The 20,730-nt window shown below is 34.0% G+C and overlaps 1 protein-coding gene across 2 annotated transcripts in view; it reads left to right on the top strand.

Annotated features, from left to right (window-relative positions):
* Nucleotides 1-18,125, top strand: part of LOC136037204 (uncharacterized) — a 66,393-nt gene extending 48,268 nt beyond the window's left edge. For both annotated transcript variants that reach the window (XM_065719781.1, XM_065719782.1), the window contains exons 5-8: nucleotides 1,125-1,288; nucleotides 4,523-4,726; nucleotides 10,838-11,005; nucleotides 17,665-18,125. In XM_065719781.1, the coding sequence (XP_065575853.1) occupies nucleotides 1,125-1,288; nucleotides 4,523-4,726; nucleotides 10,838-11,005; nucleotides 17,665-18,032 (904 nt within the window). In that variant the 3' untranslated portion in view covers nucleotides 18,033-18,125. The remainder of the gene's footprint in view (nucleotides 1-1,124; nucleotides 1,289-4,522; nucleotides 4,727-10,837; nucleotides 11,006-17,664) is intronic.
* The last annotated feature ends 2,605 nt before the right edge of the window (nucleotides 18,126-20,730 follow it).

Here is a 20,730-nt window from a genome sequence, read left to right as displayed (position 1 = left end):
AACCATTACTATATATAAGCCCTGGTCAAAGTTTGTAACTTGTAGCCCCTCCCACGGGGACTGTGGGGGAGCAAATCGTCCCCAAAGACATAGTTATAAGGTTTTTAGACTATGCTGAATAAAATGGCTATCTCAGAATTTTGATCCGGTGACTTTGAGAAAACAATTGGCGTGGGAGGGGGCCAAGCTGCCCTCTAATTTTTTGGTCACTTAAATAGGGCACTAGAAGTTTTAATTTCCGTTAGAATGAGCCCTCTCGCAACATTTTAGGACCACTGGGTCGATTCGATCACCCCTGGGAAAAAAACACGCATCTTCTGGCAAAAAATTCAAATTCCACATTTTTATAGATAGGAGCTTGAAACCTCTACTGTAGGGTTCTCTGATACACTGAATGTGATGGTGTGTATTTTTGTTAAGATTCTATGAATTTTAGGGTATGTTTTCCCCTATTTTCTAAAATAAGGCAGATTTTCTCAGGCTCGTAAATTCTGATGTGTAAGACTAAACTTGATGAGACTTATATATTTAAAATCAGCATTAAAATGCCATTCTTTTGAAGTAGCTATTGGTATCAAAATTCCGTTTTTTAGAGTTTTGGTTACTATTGAGTCGGGTCACTCCTTACTAGAGTTCGTTACTGTGAGTCGGGTCGCTCCTTACTAGAGTTCGTTACCATGACCTGTTCGAAACTTCGTTTTATCAGTTGATTATTTCTAGCAGTTCATTATGTCCATGTTCTAAAAAAAAAAAAATAATAATGAACAATAACACATTGAATTCATTGCTCAAACATATTTCAATTTCCAGTAAATTCAAAGGGCACTCATATAATTTACGGTTATATAAAAAAAAATAGGCATTCATAAGCTTGAACTATTTGAGAAAAATTGTTCAATAGAATTATGTAAAGCATAGAATATGCATTACGAACGACAATTTTTTTACATAATTAGTTTTTAAATAAGTCTGTAAGCTACTGCCTTAAAGCCCTTTTACCCAAAAGTTCCACATCCAGTAAATACAAACATTTTTTGTAGGGTAGCCGCGGTATTAAAGCTTCTTTAGTACAGCACTTGAAATCTAACACCATAATACAAATTAAAGATTGTATGAAATTTCAGGCCTGCTTTCTACATGTATTCAATTATGATGGGGCTAGGAGCATTTTTAGTGCTACTAGTTAACCTAGACATCAAACCGCCAGCCACGCATTTCTTACAAGATGTCAAGCTTCTGATATCGAAGGTAGAAATGATTGCTTTAATCGTTGCAACCATATTTTCAGGTAAGATTGGTAATGTATTAGCCTATTTAACTTTATATAACCTAATTGTTAATTGTCCGTAAGTTTCAGCCAATCACTAAAAAATCCTATGAAAATAGCCAATCATCTGAAAAAACAAACAAACCATGTAGCATTATACAACCCGTACCGAAGCTTCTCCGAAGGTAGGTAGGTAGGTGACTTTACTAAAAAACAAAAGCATAAACTTTCATTCATCAGCTAAAAAAAAAAGATCACAATAGCCTGTAAGCATAGCTGACATCAAATACGATCCATTTCTTTAAAATATATCACTTATCATCAAAAACTAAATAAATAAGATAAATAAACTATAAAAAAGAAAATAAAACACAAAAAAGAAAACAAAACAAAAAACTAATTATTATTTTAACAAAAAGGAGGGAGGGGATACCCTTCTTTCGGTCTAAAATACTCAACATTACTAATTGTTCAGAAGATGGGCCTTGAGGCGACGTTTCAGTTGAGGCAGACTTTCTGATTCCTTAACTTGCTGTGGGAATGGATTCCAGAAAGTTGGTCCCATGTGTCTGAAGACATGAGCCGACCGGGAAGTATTGCGACACTCATGAACAAGATTATTTGAATTTCGTGAGTCATGATCATGATAAGAAGAACCTCAGCTAAAAAAAAAAAAATCATCAAAAATTTCAGGCCCTAAATTACGTAGACACTGATATACTAAAATACCAATATGCATGTCTCTGATTTTTCCAATACCAAAAAATCAAACTTCTTATATATAAATACAGCGCTAGCGCTTCCATGATCATGATTTCCTAAAATTCGAATTGCCTTATTCTGTTGCACTTGAACTCTCCTATAATTAGACTGAAAGTTACTAGCCCAGATTAAACCAGCATAATTTATTATACGACGCTATTAAAGTATGGTACCGTGACATTAAAACCTTCAAAGGAGGCACATTTTTAGACGCCGCAGCATTCCAACTCCCCTTGACACTTTACAGGGAACTAGGTCACTCTGCGCCTTCCAACTCAGTTTGAAGTCAATAAGAAACCCGAGGTAACACGTTTCTTGGACTTGTTTTAAAGAAACATTGTTGTACTTAATATCTGAAGGTAATTCTTGGGGCTCACCAGTCCTCCTAAAAACCATGTAATTTGTTTTTGAAGCATTCACAACAAGTTTACTGAGTGTAACAAACGTATGAATTCCCTTTAAAGCACCGTTTGCTCATTCTATCAAGTCCGGCAACGATCTGGCAATAACAGTTATAGCAGTGTCATCAGCAAAAGACGTTAAGTAACCAGGGACAAAAAATCTCATACTATCTACATAAATTAAAATAAAAGAGGAGCTATGACTGAACCTTGTCAGTTAGTTTTGCGATCCTCGCATGAAAGTATACCTTCGTTTACCTTTTTTGTATACCTTTTTTGCATGCTGTCTGCCTGAAAGCAACCAAATTTTTGCCATTATAGAGATTGCGTACCGTCAGTAGATTCCGATAAAGGTGATTTATCGTATTTTGAACATAGTTTGGGTACAGCAGGAAACCTGCTCATGTTTGGGGATTTAGCTGAAACTTCCAAGAATTTTTCTTTTTGGGGGGGGGGGGGATAAAGAAAATGGAATTTCGCTTTTTGGAAAAAGGGGTAAAATAATTCCTGTCCAGTACCCACCAAAGAGTAAATGCTTTATTTTTTTTCTTTTTTATGCCAATTGTCTGACATACTTTAGACCATTTGTCTGCATAAAGCTGGATTAGGATTTCGTGTTGTCTAAAAGTTGCTAGAGGGAGTGGATAAACCAAGGTTTTAAACAGCTCTACTCCAACTCCTATTTGTGAATCTCTGGAGTTGATAAACCCCGTTGTGGAAACTCCTGCAAACTTCACTGAAATTCTCGCATCAAGAAGGCTCACCTTATACATACTGTTGTGTTTTGTGTTTGATTCATTGTCCTTTCAGCTATGAATTTCGGCGAAAATTAGTACAATCGGTCAAAAGCGAAATGCTTCTAAAATCAAATAAAACCAAAATAAACAAGTGTGTATGGAGTGGGGGGGGGGGGGTCAGGAAGAACCCTGTCAATTTTTTTAATTCTTAGGTATGTCACTAGAATTGTTTTGCAATTCGTCTATTTGGTGTTTTCGTTTGCAAATCAGCTGGCAAATTAAAAATTTATGTTCTTCTTCCTTGAAGTTGTTTTCTAATTTTATTTATATCCAGGAACTTGGGAGTTTGGCTTATTAACATTACCTAAGAGTTGGCAGAGACCGTTTTAACAGCCTAAATTTTGTTCTATATTTCAAGAATCTGGTTTTCAAAAGATCAGATTCAAACATTTTGTCGGAAGTGGACGAGCAAGGGAGCCCCGCCTCCTATCAATGTGGAAACTTGTAGAAAAATATAGATTGTATGAAAATAAATTTAGAGACCACACTGCTTTCCCAATTACGAAAAATTAATAGAGAAAAACGGGTTTAATTTAAGTAAAGAAGTAGTTTTAAACCGATGCTTTATTTAAACTAAACCCGCTTTTCTCTCTTAATTTTTCGTAGATCATATGAAGTTGATTGGTCACAATGTGGGATTTTAACTAACACGACTGTTTGCTGTGAAATTCCCTTGCATAAATCACTGTTCAGAGGTGGAAGTGCAATACTGAAAATGATTTATACTCTAAGCTAAGTGATGTCCTATGCTGAACGGTTGCCCAGTTTTACCACATTTGATTCTGACAATATTATACTCCAAACGAAGACCAACTCCCATCATGTCGCAGCAGGAAAATAATTCACTGTTTTAACTGGTCGTCCTATATCATTTCATAGGGTTTTTAGTTGGGTATTCTTTTTGGGCCAGAGCACTCCGCTTAGCTCAAGTGGCATGTCAATCCTGTGACATCGTGACAGTCCTGTCCTGTGGAATACCTCGAATTATCCAGCATATGAACGACGACTTTGTGCTTTGTAAGCACTAAAAAATAACAAACTAAAAAAGGACTAAGCCAGTACTTGCTTTCTAACCTTACAAAAATGTGGCCTAATTCTTCATATACCGAAAGTTTTCCATCTTAGAAATCAAGCTAGGAAAACAAAACGCATATTACGGGGATGAAATTGATGGCTCCCGAACTGCATATTACCAAAAATTATTCGTGATCTAGAGATACATCTTGGACGCTTAGGCGTGCAGTGTCATGAGTTTTGTTTTAATTTCACATCCTGTATATTGTTTTTTCTTTCAGGTACTTTCTGGGGATACTTTGAAACGTTCATTTTCTGGTTTTTGGAAGATTTAGGAGGCTCTAACCTACTTATGGGATTAACAATTACCGTGTCTGGAGCATCTGGTATTCCATTTCTTCTGCTCTTTGAGCCCTTGTGGAAGAAAATCGGACTGATAAATATCTATGTTATTGGCTTCATAGTATATATATTCCGCTTTGTCGGTAAGCATCATTTTCTTATACTTAAATATATATTTATCTTCCAGATTTACTGATTATTTTTAAGAGAGGTTTAGAAGACACGGTGCCTTGAAGAATCGCCTTATCTAGTCCTTTATCAACTTTTATAGATGGTGTGGCCAAACTATTTAGAATTGTTCGGACGGTCTTGCCATAACTTGTAGAGCTTGGATAAGACACCTGAATAAACGACATAAAACGAAAGCCGACCCCTTCTTTCCAGCAAATAATAGAAAAATTATTTAACTCATCCTATCACTGTGCCGGAGATGCAGATATCCCGACTTAATATAACTTACAACATTAGAAAGGTTGAATTTAGTATTTCGATAAAACAGAGCAAAATTTTCTTTTTGAGGTTTAGGAAAGGGCAGGTCCTAAGAATATTCTAGCATACCTGCTTAGTAAACGTGAAAATCCAGTTCAGAAGAAGTATTATACGAGCAGTTTGACAGCTTTTGGAGCTGCTTGTGGTCATAGTCACATTGACTGAAAATCTTGCCAACACAGAGAACAGATTAATTACGCTGCAGTCACAATGATAAAGAAAGCTTTGCTGAAAAACTAGTAAAAAATTAAATCTATTCTTTATTTAAAACCAGCCTTTTGTTAGCTTTTTGAGTTGTTGATCCATTTAAGATCACGGATAAATTTTTACTAAATTTTTACTTTGCGAATTCCCCAGCGTTTTGGAAAAATTGGCCAGTGGGCCCTTTGTCTTTGAGACGGTCAACCGATACTGAGAATCACAATATGATGTTTAAGGCATCGAATCTAGAGCCATAACTTGATGAATAGAGGTGATGAGCCCACTGTATAGGCTTGAACAATAATATGCTGGGAAACGGCTGCAAACTAAACATTCCAGCCTTACACAATAAAACAAATCTGGCAAAGTAAATTGTTTGAAAGAACAAATATGAGCAGACTCATCTTAATGAATGAACCACTATTGATTAAATGAAGAAAATCACAAACAAATTTTGGATAGTAAACAGTATATAAAACGGTTTTTCGTTGGCAATTTTCTTCGTTGTCATTTCTTATATGGAGCTAGTTTTTTTGGAACTGAATATAATTATATTATTTAGACCCTAATTTATTTATCCACATGCCTAAAATTTGTTTGGATCATAGTTCGTACTAAATAACTCCAATGTTCCCTTTTTCCCACCCTAACAATTAACAAATACAAAGTTACTAAATATGTTCAACACATTCTAAAAATTAAATTGAATAACGTTTTTCCTTTGATAATTATCTTTGATTCCATTTTTATAGGGAGTTAATTTATTTGGGAAGTGACTATAAATATATTTGTTAGACCCTAATTTATTTATCCACATGCCTTAAAATTTAGTTGAACACACCCTTCGTACTCAATAACTCTAATATCCATTTTTTCTACCCTAACAAGAACTAAATACAAAGCGACTAAACTGACTATACATGTGAACACATTCTAATAATTAAAATCAGTAACTTTTTCTTTTGCAATTTTCTTCGTTGTCATTTTTATATGAGAGAAAGATGGGTTTATTAATATAAATAACAAAACAAAACAAGCAAATGGCCCGAAGCAAAGCTTGTTTGGGCTTACAACCCCAATACACATACAAATAAAACAATACGAAAAAGAAGAAAAAATAAAAAGAAAAGGAAAAGAAAAAAGAAAGAAAGAAGAAGAAAAAAAAATAAATTACCCTGCATTTCATTCGAAACGGATTTACACTTCAAAAGAGACAAAAAAAAAGAAACTAAAACCACTTTACCAGTATCGCCAAAATCAAAACCAACATCTTGGCTCTACTTGAGGTCCACTCAACTATCAAAACCATAAATATTAAGGCAAAATAGCTTTAATTCCCGCCGAAATTCAAGAAAGCTATCCATATTTCTCAAAGTCGTAGGTAAACAATTCCATGCATGGGGTCCTAGATGCCGAATAGAGAATTGAGATCTACGGGTAATAGTAAGCGGACGACGAACTATATCGGACTGTCTCGTAGAATGTGTATGAATATCACTTCCTAATTCAAACATACTTTTAAAACATATTGGTAAACAATTTTGAAAATATTTATATATAAACAGGCTTCGATAAAAAATAATAAGTCCTGCTAAAGGCAAGATTTTGCATTCTATATACCTCTTTTGTACCGAGTCTTTAAAACCTACACCACATAACACTCGAAGCGCTTTATTCTGCAAAACTTGAACACGATCGAGATGAGAAGGAAATGTACTACCCCAAATATTGCAACAATATAGCAGATAAGGATGAATTAAGGAATAATACATTGTTCTTACAATATCTCTTGGGAAAATATACTGCAACTTTCTTAAAATGCCAACATTCCTAGCGAGTTTAAGACTAATATAATCTATATGTTCTCGAAAGCTGAGACATTCATCAATTAAAACTCCTTGATATTTTGTACAATTCATTCTTAAAATACCCATATCAGCAATATTAAGTTTGTGTATCCAAGGGTAATAATTTGAGCTCCTACCATACAATAAAACGCAAGATTTACTATAATTCAAATTTAACTTATTAAGCTTCATCCAATTTTGTACTATATGGAGCTAATTTATTCACGAACTGACTAAAAATATATCTTTTAGACCCTAATTTATTTACCCAAATTCCTTTAAATTTGTTTGGACTCGTCTGTCGTACTAAATAACTCCAATAGCCCCTTTTCCCACCCTAACGAGTAACAAATACAAAGTTACTTTATATGTTAACGCATTCTGAAAATTAAATTCAATGACGTTTTTCCTTTGGTAATTATCTTCGTTTTCATTTTTTATAGGGAGTTAATTTATATGGGAAGTGGCTATAAATAAATTTGTTAGACCCTAATTTATTTATCCATATCCCTTAAAATTTGTTTGAAAACATCCTTTGTACTAATTAACTCTAATATCCCTTTTACCTACCCAAACGAATACCAAATACGAATTTACACATTCTCATAATTAAATTCAGTAACATGTTTTCTTTGGTAATTTTCTTCGTTGTCATTTCTTATGTGGAGTTAGTTTATTTGGTATTTTTATTAGACCCTAATTCATTTATCCACATGCCTTAAAATTTAGTTGAACACATCCTTCGTACTCAATAACTCTAATATCCCTTTTTACTACCCTAACAAGCACTGAATACAAAGTGACTAAACAGACTATACACGTAAACACATTCCAATATTTAAAATCAGTAACTTTTTCTTTTGCAATTTTCTTCGTTGTCATTTTTATATGGAGCTAATTTATTTGCGAACTGAATATTAATATATCTGTTAGACCCTAATTTATTTATCCACATGCCTTTAAATTTGCTTGGACTCGTCTTTTGTACTAAATAGCTTCAATATCCCCTTTTCTCACCCTAACGAGTAACAAATACAAAGTTACTATATATATTTAATGCATTCTAAAAATTAAATTGAGTAACGTCTTTCCTTTGATAATTATCTTTGATTCCATTTTTATAGGGAGTTAATTTATTTGGGAAGTGACTATAAATAAATTAGATAGACCCTAATTTATTTATCCATATCCCTTAAAATTTGTTTGAAAACATCCTTTGTACTAATTAACCCTAACATCCCTTTTTCCTACCCTAACGAATACCAAATACGAAGTTACACGTTCTAATAATTAAATTCAGTAAAATGTTTTCTTCGTTGTCATTTCTTATATGGAGCTAATTTATTCGGAAACTGACTATAAACACATTATTTAGACCCTAATTTATTTATCCGCATGCCTTAAAATTTGGGTTGAACACATCTTCGTGCTCAGTAACTCTAATATCCCTTTTTCCTACCCTAACAAGCACTAAACACAAAGTGACTAAAGTGACTATACATGTAAACACATTATAATAATAAAAATCGGTAGCGTTTTTTCTTTGGCAATTTTCTTCGTTGTCATTTTTTATATGAGCTAATTTATTTGGGAACTGACTAAAATATATTTATTAGACCCTAAATTATTTAACCACATGCCTTAAAATTTGCTTGAAAACATCCTTCGTACTAAATATCTCTAATATCCCTTTTTCTTACCCTAAGGAATACTGAATACGAAGTTATTATATATATAAATACACTCTAATAATTAAATTCGTTGTCATTTCTTAAATGCAGCTAATTTATTCGGAAACTGACTTTAAATATATTTGTTAGACCCTAATTTATTTATCCACATGCCTTAAAATTTGGTTGAACACATCCCTCGTACTCAGTATTTCTAATCTCCCTTATTCCTACCCAATGATAGGTACGTTGTACTTAGAATCAGAAACAAATATTTTTATCATTATCCCCTGTCGTTTCTTCTTCAGTCAATCAACATTTTGGCAACCGATTTATTCAACCTAGAATTATGAAGTACTGAATAATGAGGGACCAAATGACAAAATTTGGACAATGGTCTTGGGGTAATTTTTGAGGTAATGCACCTTCCCGGCGTAAACCTTACTTGGGTCTAGTGGGTCCAGCTATACCAATACAATAGGGGTTATTCTGTGTATATATCCCCATAAGATGACACCTTTACATAATGAAGGCTCGACAATTGCTTTAAAATACAGCTAGTTAACTAAACTTTGTGTTGGGCTAAAAATTATATTGTTCAGTAAATTTTTTCGGAAGTGGAAAACAAGTTTAATTATTGCAGCGATAAAATCCTTTTTTTTGTAATTGGCGAGCTCGTTGAAAGAATGCCTCTTAGAAATACCTGTCGTAATTAAGAAAACGGTAATTGGTCAGAGAAAGGTGCAGTGTATATTCTGGCTGCTACATAATGTACCGCTCTGCTTGTTGATCTTCTGCAGCTCCGAAAGTGTGACTTCAAATCTGGTATCGTTGTGAAACATAATTTTGTGTCTTTTTTTTTTGTTAAAGTGCGTTAGATTCTTCTAGAGTTCTACTGAAGTGTTTTTCATATGCTGGTAATTCTTCTCTAAAATAATAGTTTTTCGTAAAATCATGCTGATTATATGGAGCCTGGGATTTTGCCTTGAGAGCTATCGGAGATCCAACCATATGTATATTAGAAAACCATCATGACTTTTCAGCTTGTGAAATCTCTGGGCTGAAATTAATGGGTTGGAACTTTGGAGCAATCTTGTACCGCACGTTATTTAGTATAATCAAGGAAGTGATTGCTGCTATTTCACAAATGAAAAAAAATACCACTTAAATAAGACAATGTTTTAGATCTTAATTCAGTTTAGATGGGAGGCAGTTGCTTTACTGTATGGCCGTATGACCGTATGGCTGTATGGCCTTTACTGTAATTCTTTCTTTAGTGTATGGCCTTAGACTAGAAACCATGGTGGAATTGTTGTTGTTTGGTTATTAGCAGCTTTTCATTAGGCTATGGATCTTTTCGTTAACTCCCGACTTTAGCTTAACGTCGCTACTTGCTACCCCTTGACTTTTTTTGCATAGAAGCTAGTTTTAAAATGTTTAGTGAAATTGCTACACTAAAAATTCAAAAAAACTCTCATTGCCTACGCTTTGAAAACAATTCAAGTTTTTTTTTTAACAGAACTGCAGTCAAGATCAAATTCTTTTAGTAAAGTTATTCACACGTCTTCTTCGTTATTATTGCAACATGCAGCCTGGCAGAACTGTTTTGCATCATTTTTTTAGTTTTCTTAAACAATTTCCTAAACATTTTTGTAGTTTTCTTGTTTTATATTTTTTACTAAAAAAAGAGATTTTTTAATAGTACAAATTTGTTTAATAAAAAAAAATTGCAAAATCGGAGAGTAACTTGGTCCAACCTTATATATTAAATGGTTGTTAAATTGTGTTAACAAATAAACATTAAACTTCGTCAAATTTCCGAAAGAAAGCTATCACAATATACACAACTTGTCGAACTATTGTTATTTACACTCTATACAGTTATTTTAGTTCACTTTGCCTTGATTATTCATTTATATTTCTGTTCGTTTTGTGGCTCATTGATTCATTTTTGAATAATTATTTCTATCCGTCATAAGTTTTACTTTGAAGATATGACTCATTTCTGATACTTTTGAGTTTACTCATATTGTTCATTTTTCTTCAGGTTATGTTTATTTGGAAAATCCTTGGGTATGTCTCGTCTATGAAGCAATGGAAGCTGTAACTACTCAGCTGATGACGACTTGTATGGTGCAATATGCTGCCAATCTTGCTACCCAAACGACGATGGCGACCGCACAAGGACTTGTTTCTAAATCTTACTATGCCTTAGGTAAGAATTCTGGCTGATTTTATGCTTTCAACCGCAATGGTATTTTTATCATATACTAGCTGCTACATGCACCCTCATGAAGTAAATTTTGAAGAACAGGTTCTGATAAGAATTTGGTGTAATATTTGGTGCCCTAACTTAGATTGAAGCGAGAAACTGAAGCTACACGTGTCCTTTACGTAGTCGATTTTTGGAAGGTTTTCTGCAGGAGTCTGAAGTACAGTTTTTGGTATCGCGCTTTCTAACTCCAGCGATTAAATAAAAGGTATAAACAGTAAGAAATTTGGGTATATCCTAAAAAATCAAGTAAGAAAAATTGTATTGTCTCCTGGAAATTCTAATACCCCTACCCCATCAAATACTTGCTCTTTACGGCGAAGTGTGACCTATCTCCTCAGGCATGTGTTCCAGCTAGAGTTATGCAACGATAAGTTAATACTGTTTATTTTCAGTACACCAGTTCAAGAGTTAAAAAAACTTAAAGTTTTCATTTCAAATGTTTTGAAAGGTAATTGGTAAAAATAAAATACCTAGTATTCCCGACTGCCTATGTTTGTTGCCCTTTTAGAATACTTTTAGGGCAGCGATTGACGAACGTTGGTGTTAAAAGCAGCATTTGTGGGGTTAGAATCTTCTTTTTGTGTAGTGTAATATTTGTTCGTTTTCATTTTTAATGTCAGTTTTCTCTTTCGTTAAACAAAACTTTGCTTTATTAACTGAGACAAAAGGGAGGACTTAAAATCTATGTTTCAGGCCATATTTTAACAAATACTGGTCTTTTTTATTTATTCATTTATTCTTTTTTTGCATCAGTACCTGATTTTGACGAAGATTTTTGTCAGGTTATTTTTTTATATTTATTAAATAAAAAAAATCAACTGAAAGTAAGGAGAAATATTAAGCCTCAAGACTACTGGAGATTATTCTGCATAAAATGGGGCGTGCCCCTTCCCCCAATGTTCACTCATTACGCTCAGGTGTTTTAGGGCTTTGAAAAAGATTCTTATTCCAATTAAACGAACTTTTCGTTTCCGGAGTCGTTCTTAAGGGATTAGGTCAAAAAGTAAACATTTAGCGTAAATAGCAAGGGTTAAGGAAAGATCAACCCCCTTATTTACGGAATAATTTGTGTTCCTTCTGAGTTTTAACATTGCTCCAAACTTTTAGTAGAAAAAATTGTTTTTATATTCAATTTCTGATCGTTTTCAAAATTTTGCTGGAAATCCACCTCGCCTCTCTGTGAAAAATTTCCTTTAGACAAACCCTTCCCAAAAAAATTACCCTGCAAAAAATTTACTTCTACTTAAATTACCGACCCCCCACCCATCCCCGGGAACTTTTCTTCATTACCTCCTCATTGAAAATTTCCATCGAAAAAATTTTCTTACTTTCTTTTGCATCTTTTTATTTCATTTTTGATCGTTTTTCAAAACTTACCAAGAATTCTCTGTCCCTCCGCAGAGGCCGGACAATTCTTCCCTCCCTATGGAAAGCTCTCGCTAAAAAAAAAGTCCATATCAAACAGTTCGTGGTAACGAACTGTAGTAAGGAGCGACCCGGCTCAATAGTAACCAAAACTCAAAGACCAATAGCTACATCAAAGAAATCGCATTTTAATGATGATTTTAAATATATAAGTTTCATCAAGTTTAGTCTTACCCATCAAAAGTTACGAGCCTGAGAAAATTTGCCTTATTTTAGAAAATAGGGAGAAACACCCCCTAGATGTCATAGAATCTTAACGAAAATCATACCATCAGATTCAGCGTATCAGAGAACCCTGGTATAGAAGTTTCAAGCTCCTATCTACAAAAATGTGGAATTTTGTATTTTTTGCCAGAAGGCAGATCACGGATGCGTGTTTATTTGTTTGTTCTTTTGTTTCTTTCCCAGGGGTGATCGTATCGAACCAGTCGTCCTAGAATGTTGCGAGTGGGCTCATTGCAACGGAAATGAAACGTTCTAGTTCCCTTTTTAAGTGACCAAAAAATTGGAGGGCACCTAGGCCCCATCCCACGCTAATTATTTTCCCAAAGTCACCGGATCAAAATTCTGAGCTCGCCATTTTATTAAACGTAGTCGAAAAACCTTATAACTATGTCTTTGGGGACTACTTACTCCCCCACAGTCCCGTGGGAGGGGCTACAAGTTACAAACTTTGACCAGTGCTTACATATAGTAATGGTTATTGGGAAGTGTACAGACGTTTTCAGGGGGATTTTTGGTGGAGGAGCGGTTGAGAAGAGGGGGATATGTTGGGGGAACTTTCCATCGAGGAATTTGTCATGGGGGAAGAAAATTTCCATGAAGGGAGCGCAGGATTTTCTAGCATTAATTAAAAAATAACAACGAAAAAGTAAATATGAAAAAGTTTTTTCAACTGGAAGTAAGAAGAAGCATTAAAACTTAAAACGAACAGAAATTATTACGCATATGAGGGGCTCACCTCCTGCTAATAAGTCGCTCTTTACGCTAAAGTATTTTTAGTAATTTCAACTATTTATTCTACGGCTTTTGTGATTCAGGGGTCATTCTTAATGAATTGGGATCAAAATTTAAGCTTTAGTGTAAAGAGCGAGGTACTGAGGAGGGGTGAACCCCCTCATATATGTAATAGAAACATGAGAATACAAAAGTGCGTTACGTAAGCTAATTTATAAGCTACGTATATCTTTTACTAATAAAAACATTCGTAAAAAAGTTCTAGTTGCCTTTTTAAGTACCAAAAAAATTGGAGGGCAACTAGGCTTCCTCCCCCACTCCTTTTTTCTCAAAATCATTTTTATCAAAACTATGAGAAAGCCATTTAGCCAAAAAAAAAAAAAAATGCAAATTTCGTTTTAATTATTCCTCTGCGGAGAGCCAAAATCAAAACATGCATTGATTCAAAAACGTTCAGAAATTAAATAAAAAAACGAGTTTTTCTAACTGAAAGTAAGGAGCGACATTAAAACTTGAAAAGAACAGAAATTACTTCGTATATGAAAGGGGCTGATTCCTTATCAACGTCACACTCTTTACGCTAAAGCTTTTTACTGTTTTAAAAAGTAGAGTTGAGAGAAAGAGTGAAACTTTAGCGTAAAGAGCGAGGCGTTGACGAGAAATCAGCCCCTTTCATATACGAAGTAATTTCTGTTCGTTTTAAGTTTTAATGTCGCTCCTTGCTTTCAGTTAAAGAAAAACTTATTTTTTTATTTAATATTAACTAAAACAAATACTCTATGCAATCAATTGTCTAATTCCATAACTTATATCCTTTTCCCCAGGGGCTTCCAGGTGTCATGTCATCTCCAGAGACATAGTTAACGGACCTTTCAACTGTACTAAATCAAATGGCTGTTCAAAAATTTTAATTCAATTTCATTGGAGAAAAACTTAGGGATCAGAGAGGGGCTTTTTGCCCTCCAATTATTTGGTCTCATAAAAAGGACGATAGAACTTTGTTTGAATAAACCCTCTCCCATTCATTTAGGATCATAGGTTCGAATTGATCGCCCCTGAGAAAAAACAAAAGCGAATAAAAGAGCAAATGAATACGCATGCGTGTTTATAAAATGCAAAATTCTACATTTTTGTGAAGAGAACTTCAAAATCAGGCTGTCTTATACGCTGAATCTGATGTTGTGATTTTTATTAAGATCAATGGACTTTGGGGGGATATTTGAAACCAACAAACAACAAAAACTGTTTTGAAAAGGAACAAAATTAATTGGAGTAAAATGAATTTCTCTTAATGGAAGAAAATTTTAATTTTACAAATACGGAAAGGTCTAATGAGTCTGTTTATTTCAATTTTTTTATAGATATGTGTTGATTAACAGAGTAATAACAATTTCTGTTCGTTTTGATCTCCAATTTTGCTCTTTATTTCTGTTAGGAATGTTTCATTTTATTTAAACTGATTTTTGCTTGTTTTTTAAATATAAAAAGTCAATTCGACAAATAAAAATGTTTGTCAAACTCAAGCAGTGATACGAAAATTTCAAAGCCAGTGTTTATTAAAGTGGGGCACCAAATATAAATTTTAAGCTCTACCTCTCGGAAACTTTCCCACGAAATGATAGATAAGTATCCCTAGAAATCTATTATTTGAGTTATTTTAGAATGGCGTTGATAGAAAATCTGATTATTCATTATATATCCTCCTTTAGAAATATCTGAAAATGAGTTTCCATAACTAATTTTACTGTTAACATTAGATAAAAAAATCAACTTAAAGTAAGGAGCAACATTAAAACTCGAGAAGAATAAAAATCATTCCGTATATGAAGGTGTTTACCCCCTCAATACCTTGCTCTTCAGGCTAAAGTTTCTAGTACTTTTAAACAAAATTCCAAATTTAATTAAAGGACCCTTGTGTTTCAGGAGTCATTCTTAAAAAAAACTGGGACAAACAGCCCAACTTTAGCGTAAAGAGCAAGGTATTGTGGAGGGGGCTAACCCCTTTATACACTAAATAATATATGTTCTTTTGAGGTTTAATGTTATTCCTTACTTTTAGTAGAAAAAATTGTTTTTTTTATATATTTAATTTCTTTATGTTTTTCAAATAATGACGGTAAATCTGACTCACCCTTGATAAAAAATTCCCTCCCCTCATGGTAAACTCCTCCTTGGAAAGTTCCTCCCACGTAAAATACGCCACTTGAAAAATTTTCTGGACAATTCCATCCTCGCTCAAAATTCCCCTCTCCAATAAGTCAAATTTCTTGCATAAGATTCAGCCTGAAAAATTTTACTTATCATACTTTCATTTGCAAAAGACTAAGTTCTATTTTGTTTTTCCGATCACTCCAGAAATCCTCCTTCCGGGGAAATTATTTCCTGGAAATCCAAACACGCAGAAAATTTCCCTCCAGGAATTCCCCGGGAACATATCTATATGCAAAAGCGAATGGGCAAAGATAAAGTAGGACAAATAAAAAGAGTTTTGTATAGGAATTATGTCAAATCTCCCTAGTGCAAAAATTTCCCCTGGAAAGTTTAACCCCAGAAATATCCTTCCACATGGGAAAGCATTCCTATGGAAACCCATCCCGATCAAAAATCCCCTTCCCCCAGAAAAATGTCTGCTTACTTCCCAATACCAAACACTGTACGTAAACAATGGGTAAATTCTATAGCTTGAAGATCTATCTTCACGGGCTGAGGGAGGAGGTCAGTGTATCTCCAAAGACATGATTTTTCGGACTTTTCATATATACTAAACAAAATGGCTATCTCAAAATACTGGTCGAATGATTTTTGGGGAAAGGGGGCATGGAAGGAAGACTAAGGCTCTCCAGTCTTTTCAGTCACTTAAAAAGGGCACTAGAGCATTTATTTTCCGTACAAATGAATCCTCTTCTAATTCTCTAGGACCATTGGTTCGATACGATCACCCTTGGAAAAAAAACATGTATTTGTGACCGTTTTTCTGACGAAAATAAAATCTACATTTTTGTAGATAGAGGCTTGAAATCTTAGCAATGGGGTTTTCTGATACGCTGAATCTTCATGGTGTGACTTTCATTAAGATTCCTTCTTTGTCAGGGTTGCAGCCTTTTATGGGTAATATTATGCTTAATGAATCTGATATATTCGGGAAGTAGGAAGAGGGGGAATGTAAATATCTGGCTGAAGTTTGCATAGCGATTTCAATGGTGCACTCTATTGCTGCTTCCAAGTCTTCTCACTCCAGAAATGACACAAAGAATTCCAGTTTCGGCATTTTATGATTTTGTTATCAAGATGAATTTTCAAAATTATATAGGTGTAAGCAGTGGCCTTTAAATGAACACTTACATAGCTTTCTGCGATGTTCCAGCTCCCACCCGGTGCTGGAGAAAACTTTTTGTGTTTTTAATGAAATGATTGTGCTTCCTTCTGTAGTTGCAGTACGGCTTCCACGAGGTAAAACAGGGATTTCTTGATATAAAAGGAAGGGAGAAGCCATTTTTAAGGGGTTTCAGAGAAATTTTTAAATCCAATAAATTGGTTTTCAAAATTTAACTTTTAATATGAAGACTAATCTAGATGATAGCCACGGTTTCAGAGTCAGCAACAAATGACAATTTTTTCTCACCAGTCAGCATTTATTATAGCCATTATTGTTTTTGGTTGTTAAGAGTCATGGTTTGTTCTTTACTAGGCTGCAGCCATCACTGTAACGATTATCTCCTCCAATAGAAATGTTCTACCGCTGAATGTTTAAGCTTATCAATAGCTTTCGATGCTGTCCTTGGTTCAAAACTCTTCGCAATTCATAAGCTTGGACTTTCTGACAGCTTCTGGCTTTATTCCAGTTGTTGCGTGTGTGACGTAAGAATCGTTGTTGTGAAAACCATCATTGACAGGGCGATAGTGAGGATTTTTGTTCAGATTTGGGGTATTTCCTTCGGTTGGGGCTGGAGGGGGGTTTTGTTACAAATAAAACTTTAAAAAACACATCAAAAATTTCTTTTTCTGGATTTTTGTTACATTTTTACGAGTCGTACGAAACTCCTTGGAGGAAACTTTCTAACCCTACTCCTGGATACGGTCTTGATCGTTGATCAATAAATGGAAAAATTTGGTTTTATTTTGTCATTAAACAAAAAGAGTGTTGAAAATAAAACTAACAATAGAAAAATGTAAAAAAAGTAAGATATATCTTCAAATTGTCCCTATTTCTACTTTAGGTCGTGCATTGGGAAGTGTTATTGGTGGCAAATTGATTGGGACAATCGGTCATCGAAACACCTTCAAAGTGATGGCAGTAGCATCTGCTTTTTCAGCAGTTGCCTATTTTCTTTTTCAAGAGCTTTATCTTAAGCGCACGAAGAAGGATGGAAATAGGACTGAAACTGCTGATGAAAACAAAGGTTGTGAAAACCCAGTTTTTGAAGAGCAAAATGATGAAAATGAAGATACGCTAAAGAAAGTCGCTGATGAGATGATTAATAAGCTAGGTGTTGATTATGAATATGGTACTGGTATCGATAACCCAGCATTGGATGATATCGAGAAAGAATCAGCGGTACCTGGTATTTTGAGTGATAAGGCATAGATATATCGCGTTGAATCATGCTTAGAACTGTCACGACACTGTATTCCTTCCTATTTTTTAAATGATAATTTGTAAATAAATAATTTTGTATTATTCAATGCTATTTATTACTTTTATGTGACTCCATAACAACGATTTTTTTTTCTGGCAGAACAGACGTACGACAGAGTCGGATGGAGGTTCACAAAGAAACGCAGGCTTTTGCGTCGCTGCGACGAACTCTAAAAGCACCTAATAGCCAAAATTAGCTTTTCAATCAGCTTTATGACTTTGGTTATGATTATTTTTTTTTAATCAGAACAACGCATGGGATTTGTCGTATGAGTTGAAATTAATCAACGCATCTGACTTTGCAGCAAAACGAATGGTTTCGCGTCGTTTGTCGCACGATTTGTGTCTTTTGTCACATGTCACAGGATTTCGCGCGAAATAAAAGCAGTGGGAACCAGGGGTTACAGGAGGTCTACACCCCGTAAGTCACGGGGCATGGGGTATCCTTCAAAGGAAAGAGATGTTGGAACATGTGTGACAAATACGAGCCTAAATGTGTTTTTAAGATATCTGAAAACTTGTTTTGGTAAACTTTTTTATTTTGGATATTTACTTTATTTTATTTTAGGTTTTTGATACTGGTTACCCAATAAAACAAAAAGTAAAGGGGCAGGTGTCTGCCCTAAGTCTTCAATATCATTGTTCTTCCAACGATAGTTAGAATAGGTTACTATGAAGCAAAGAAACTACTTAGTTAAATTCAAAAAATTGCACACTACATAATAAACAATAAACTTACATTGAGCAAACAAATAATTAAGTACTTTTGCTTGATTTTACTAACATTATCAGCAATGAGTTGTTGTGGACAACAGTAGGATAGCGTAAACGAGTTTTTGGGCGGACAAAGATGAATTTAGTATGTGCTAGGCTTTTTTCAGACAGCTTTACCACTAATTTTACAATAGCTATTCCTATCCACTTTCCCTGACACCCACACCCAGCACAGAATGCTTAATCTCATAGCTAAGCTAACCTCTACTCCAACAGCTCTATATTTCACACTATTCATTTGATTAGGGATTTTAAAAGGCGTCTGAGTAAATCAAAAGTACACCCTTGAAAAAACCATTGTCAAAGCCTTGGAAAATTCTAACCACCTCCTTGAGCAACAAGAAGGAATCACTCTTTTGCATGGGCAGCAGTTTTGTGTCTTTTTTTCTCGTCAAAATCTAGGCACTGGAACATCATAGAGAGATGTTTTAGTACTCATTTCAAAGCTGATTCTTCTATTTTATTGCTTTTTCTTATAAATTAGATTCAATAAAGCAATACTTGGTACCCTGAAAGTTCAATTTGGGTGACATATCTTAAATGGAAAGGCTGGGTCAGGCTTACAAAATAACTCTTATATTTCCTTGCTTTTTTCCTCTTAATAAGGCAATCGCAGAGCGGAACATGGCACCGAAAACGGAGCATTTGTGCTGTTTTTCCATTTTTAAAATAACTAAAAAAGTTGTGTCAAATGAAAAAATTCCGCGACCAAATTTCCCGGGAATACCACTTTCACCCCTATATATTTATAAAAATATAAATTTATCTATGTATTTATCATATATATATATATATATATATATATATATATATATATATATATATATATATATATATATATATATATATATATATATATATATATATATATATATATATATATATCTCTGAATAGGGACTTAGGGGAGTACTCACTAAATTCTTTATACTCAAATTTAATTAAAATTGATCTAACAAAATATTTTACTAAACCAATTTATAATAGTATTAAATAAAAAAACAAGTTTTTTAACTGAAACTAAGGAGCGACATTAAAACTTAAAACGAACAGAATTAATTAGTATATGAAAGGGGCTGCTTCCTCATCAACGTCCTACACTTTACACTAAAGTTTGGCTCTTTCTCTCAACTATACTTTTTAAAACAGTAAAAAACAGTTTGGCTCTTTCTTTCAACTATACTTTTTAAAACAGTAAAAAACTTTAGCGTAAAGAGCAGGACGTTGATGAGGAAGCAGCCCCTTTCATATACTAATTAATTTCTGTTCGTTTTAAGTTTTAATGTCGCTCCTTACTTTCAGTTAAAAAACTTGTTTTATTTATTTAATTTCTGAACGTTTTTGAATCAATGCATGTTTTGATTTTGGCTCTCCGCAGAGAAATAATTAAAACCAAATTTGCTTTTTTTTTTGCTAAATGGCTTTCTCATAGTTTTGATCGAATGATTTTGAGAAAAAAAGGAGTGGGGGAGGAAGCCTAGCTGCTCTCGGCTTTCTTAGCTTAAAAAGGAAACTAGAACTTTTAATTTTTTGTGAATGTTTTTGTTAGTAAAAGATATACGTAACTTATAAATTAGCTTACGTAGCGAACTTTTGTATTCTCATGTTTTTATTACATATATGAGGGGGTTTACCCGCTCGTCAGTACCTCGCCCTTTACACTAAAGCTTAAATTGTGTCCCAATTCATTAAAAATGACCCCTGAATCACAAAAGCCGTAGAATAAATAGTTGAAATTACTAGAAATACTTTAGCGTAAAGAGCGAAGTATTAGGAGGAGGTGAGCCCCTCATATGCGTAATAATTTCTGTTCGTTTTAAGTTTTATTGCTGCTCCTTACTTCCAGTTGAAAAAACTTTTTCATATTTATTTTTT

Source organism: Artemia franciscana, chromosome 16 (genome assembly GCF_032884065.1).
Source record: "Artemia franciscana chromosome 16, ASM3288406v1, whole genome shotgun sequence".
NCBI lineage: Eukaryota > Metazoa > Arthropoda > Branchiopoda > Anostraca > Artemiidae > Artemia > Artemia franciscana.
Note: the sequence above shows the minus strand (reverse complement) of the source record. Positions and strands in the feature narration are given on the sequence as shown.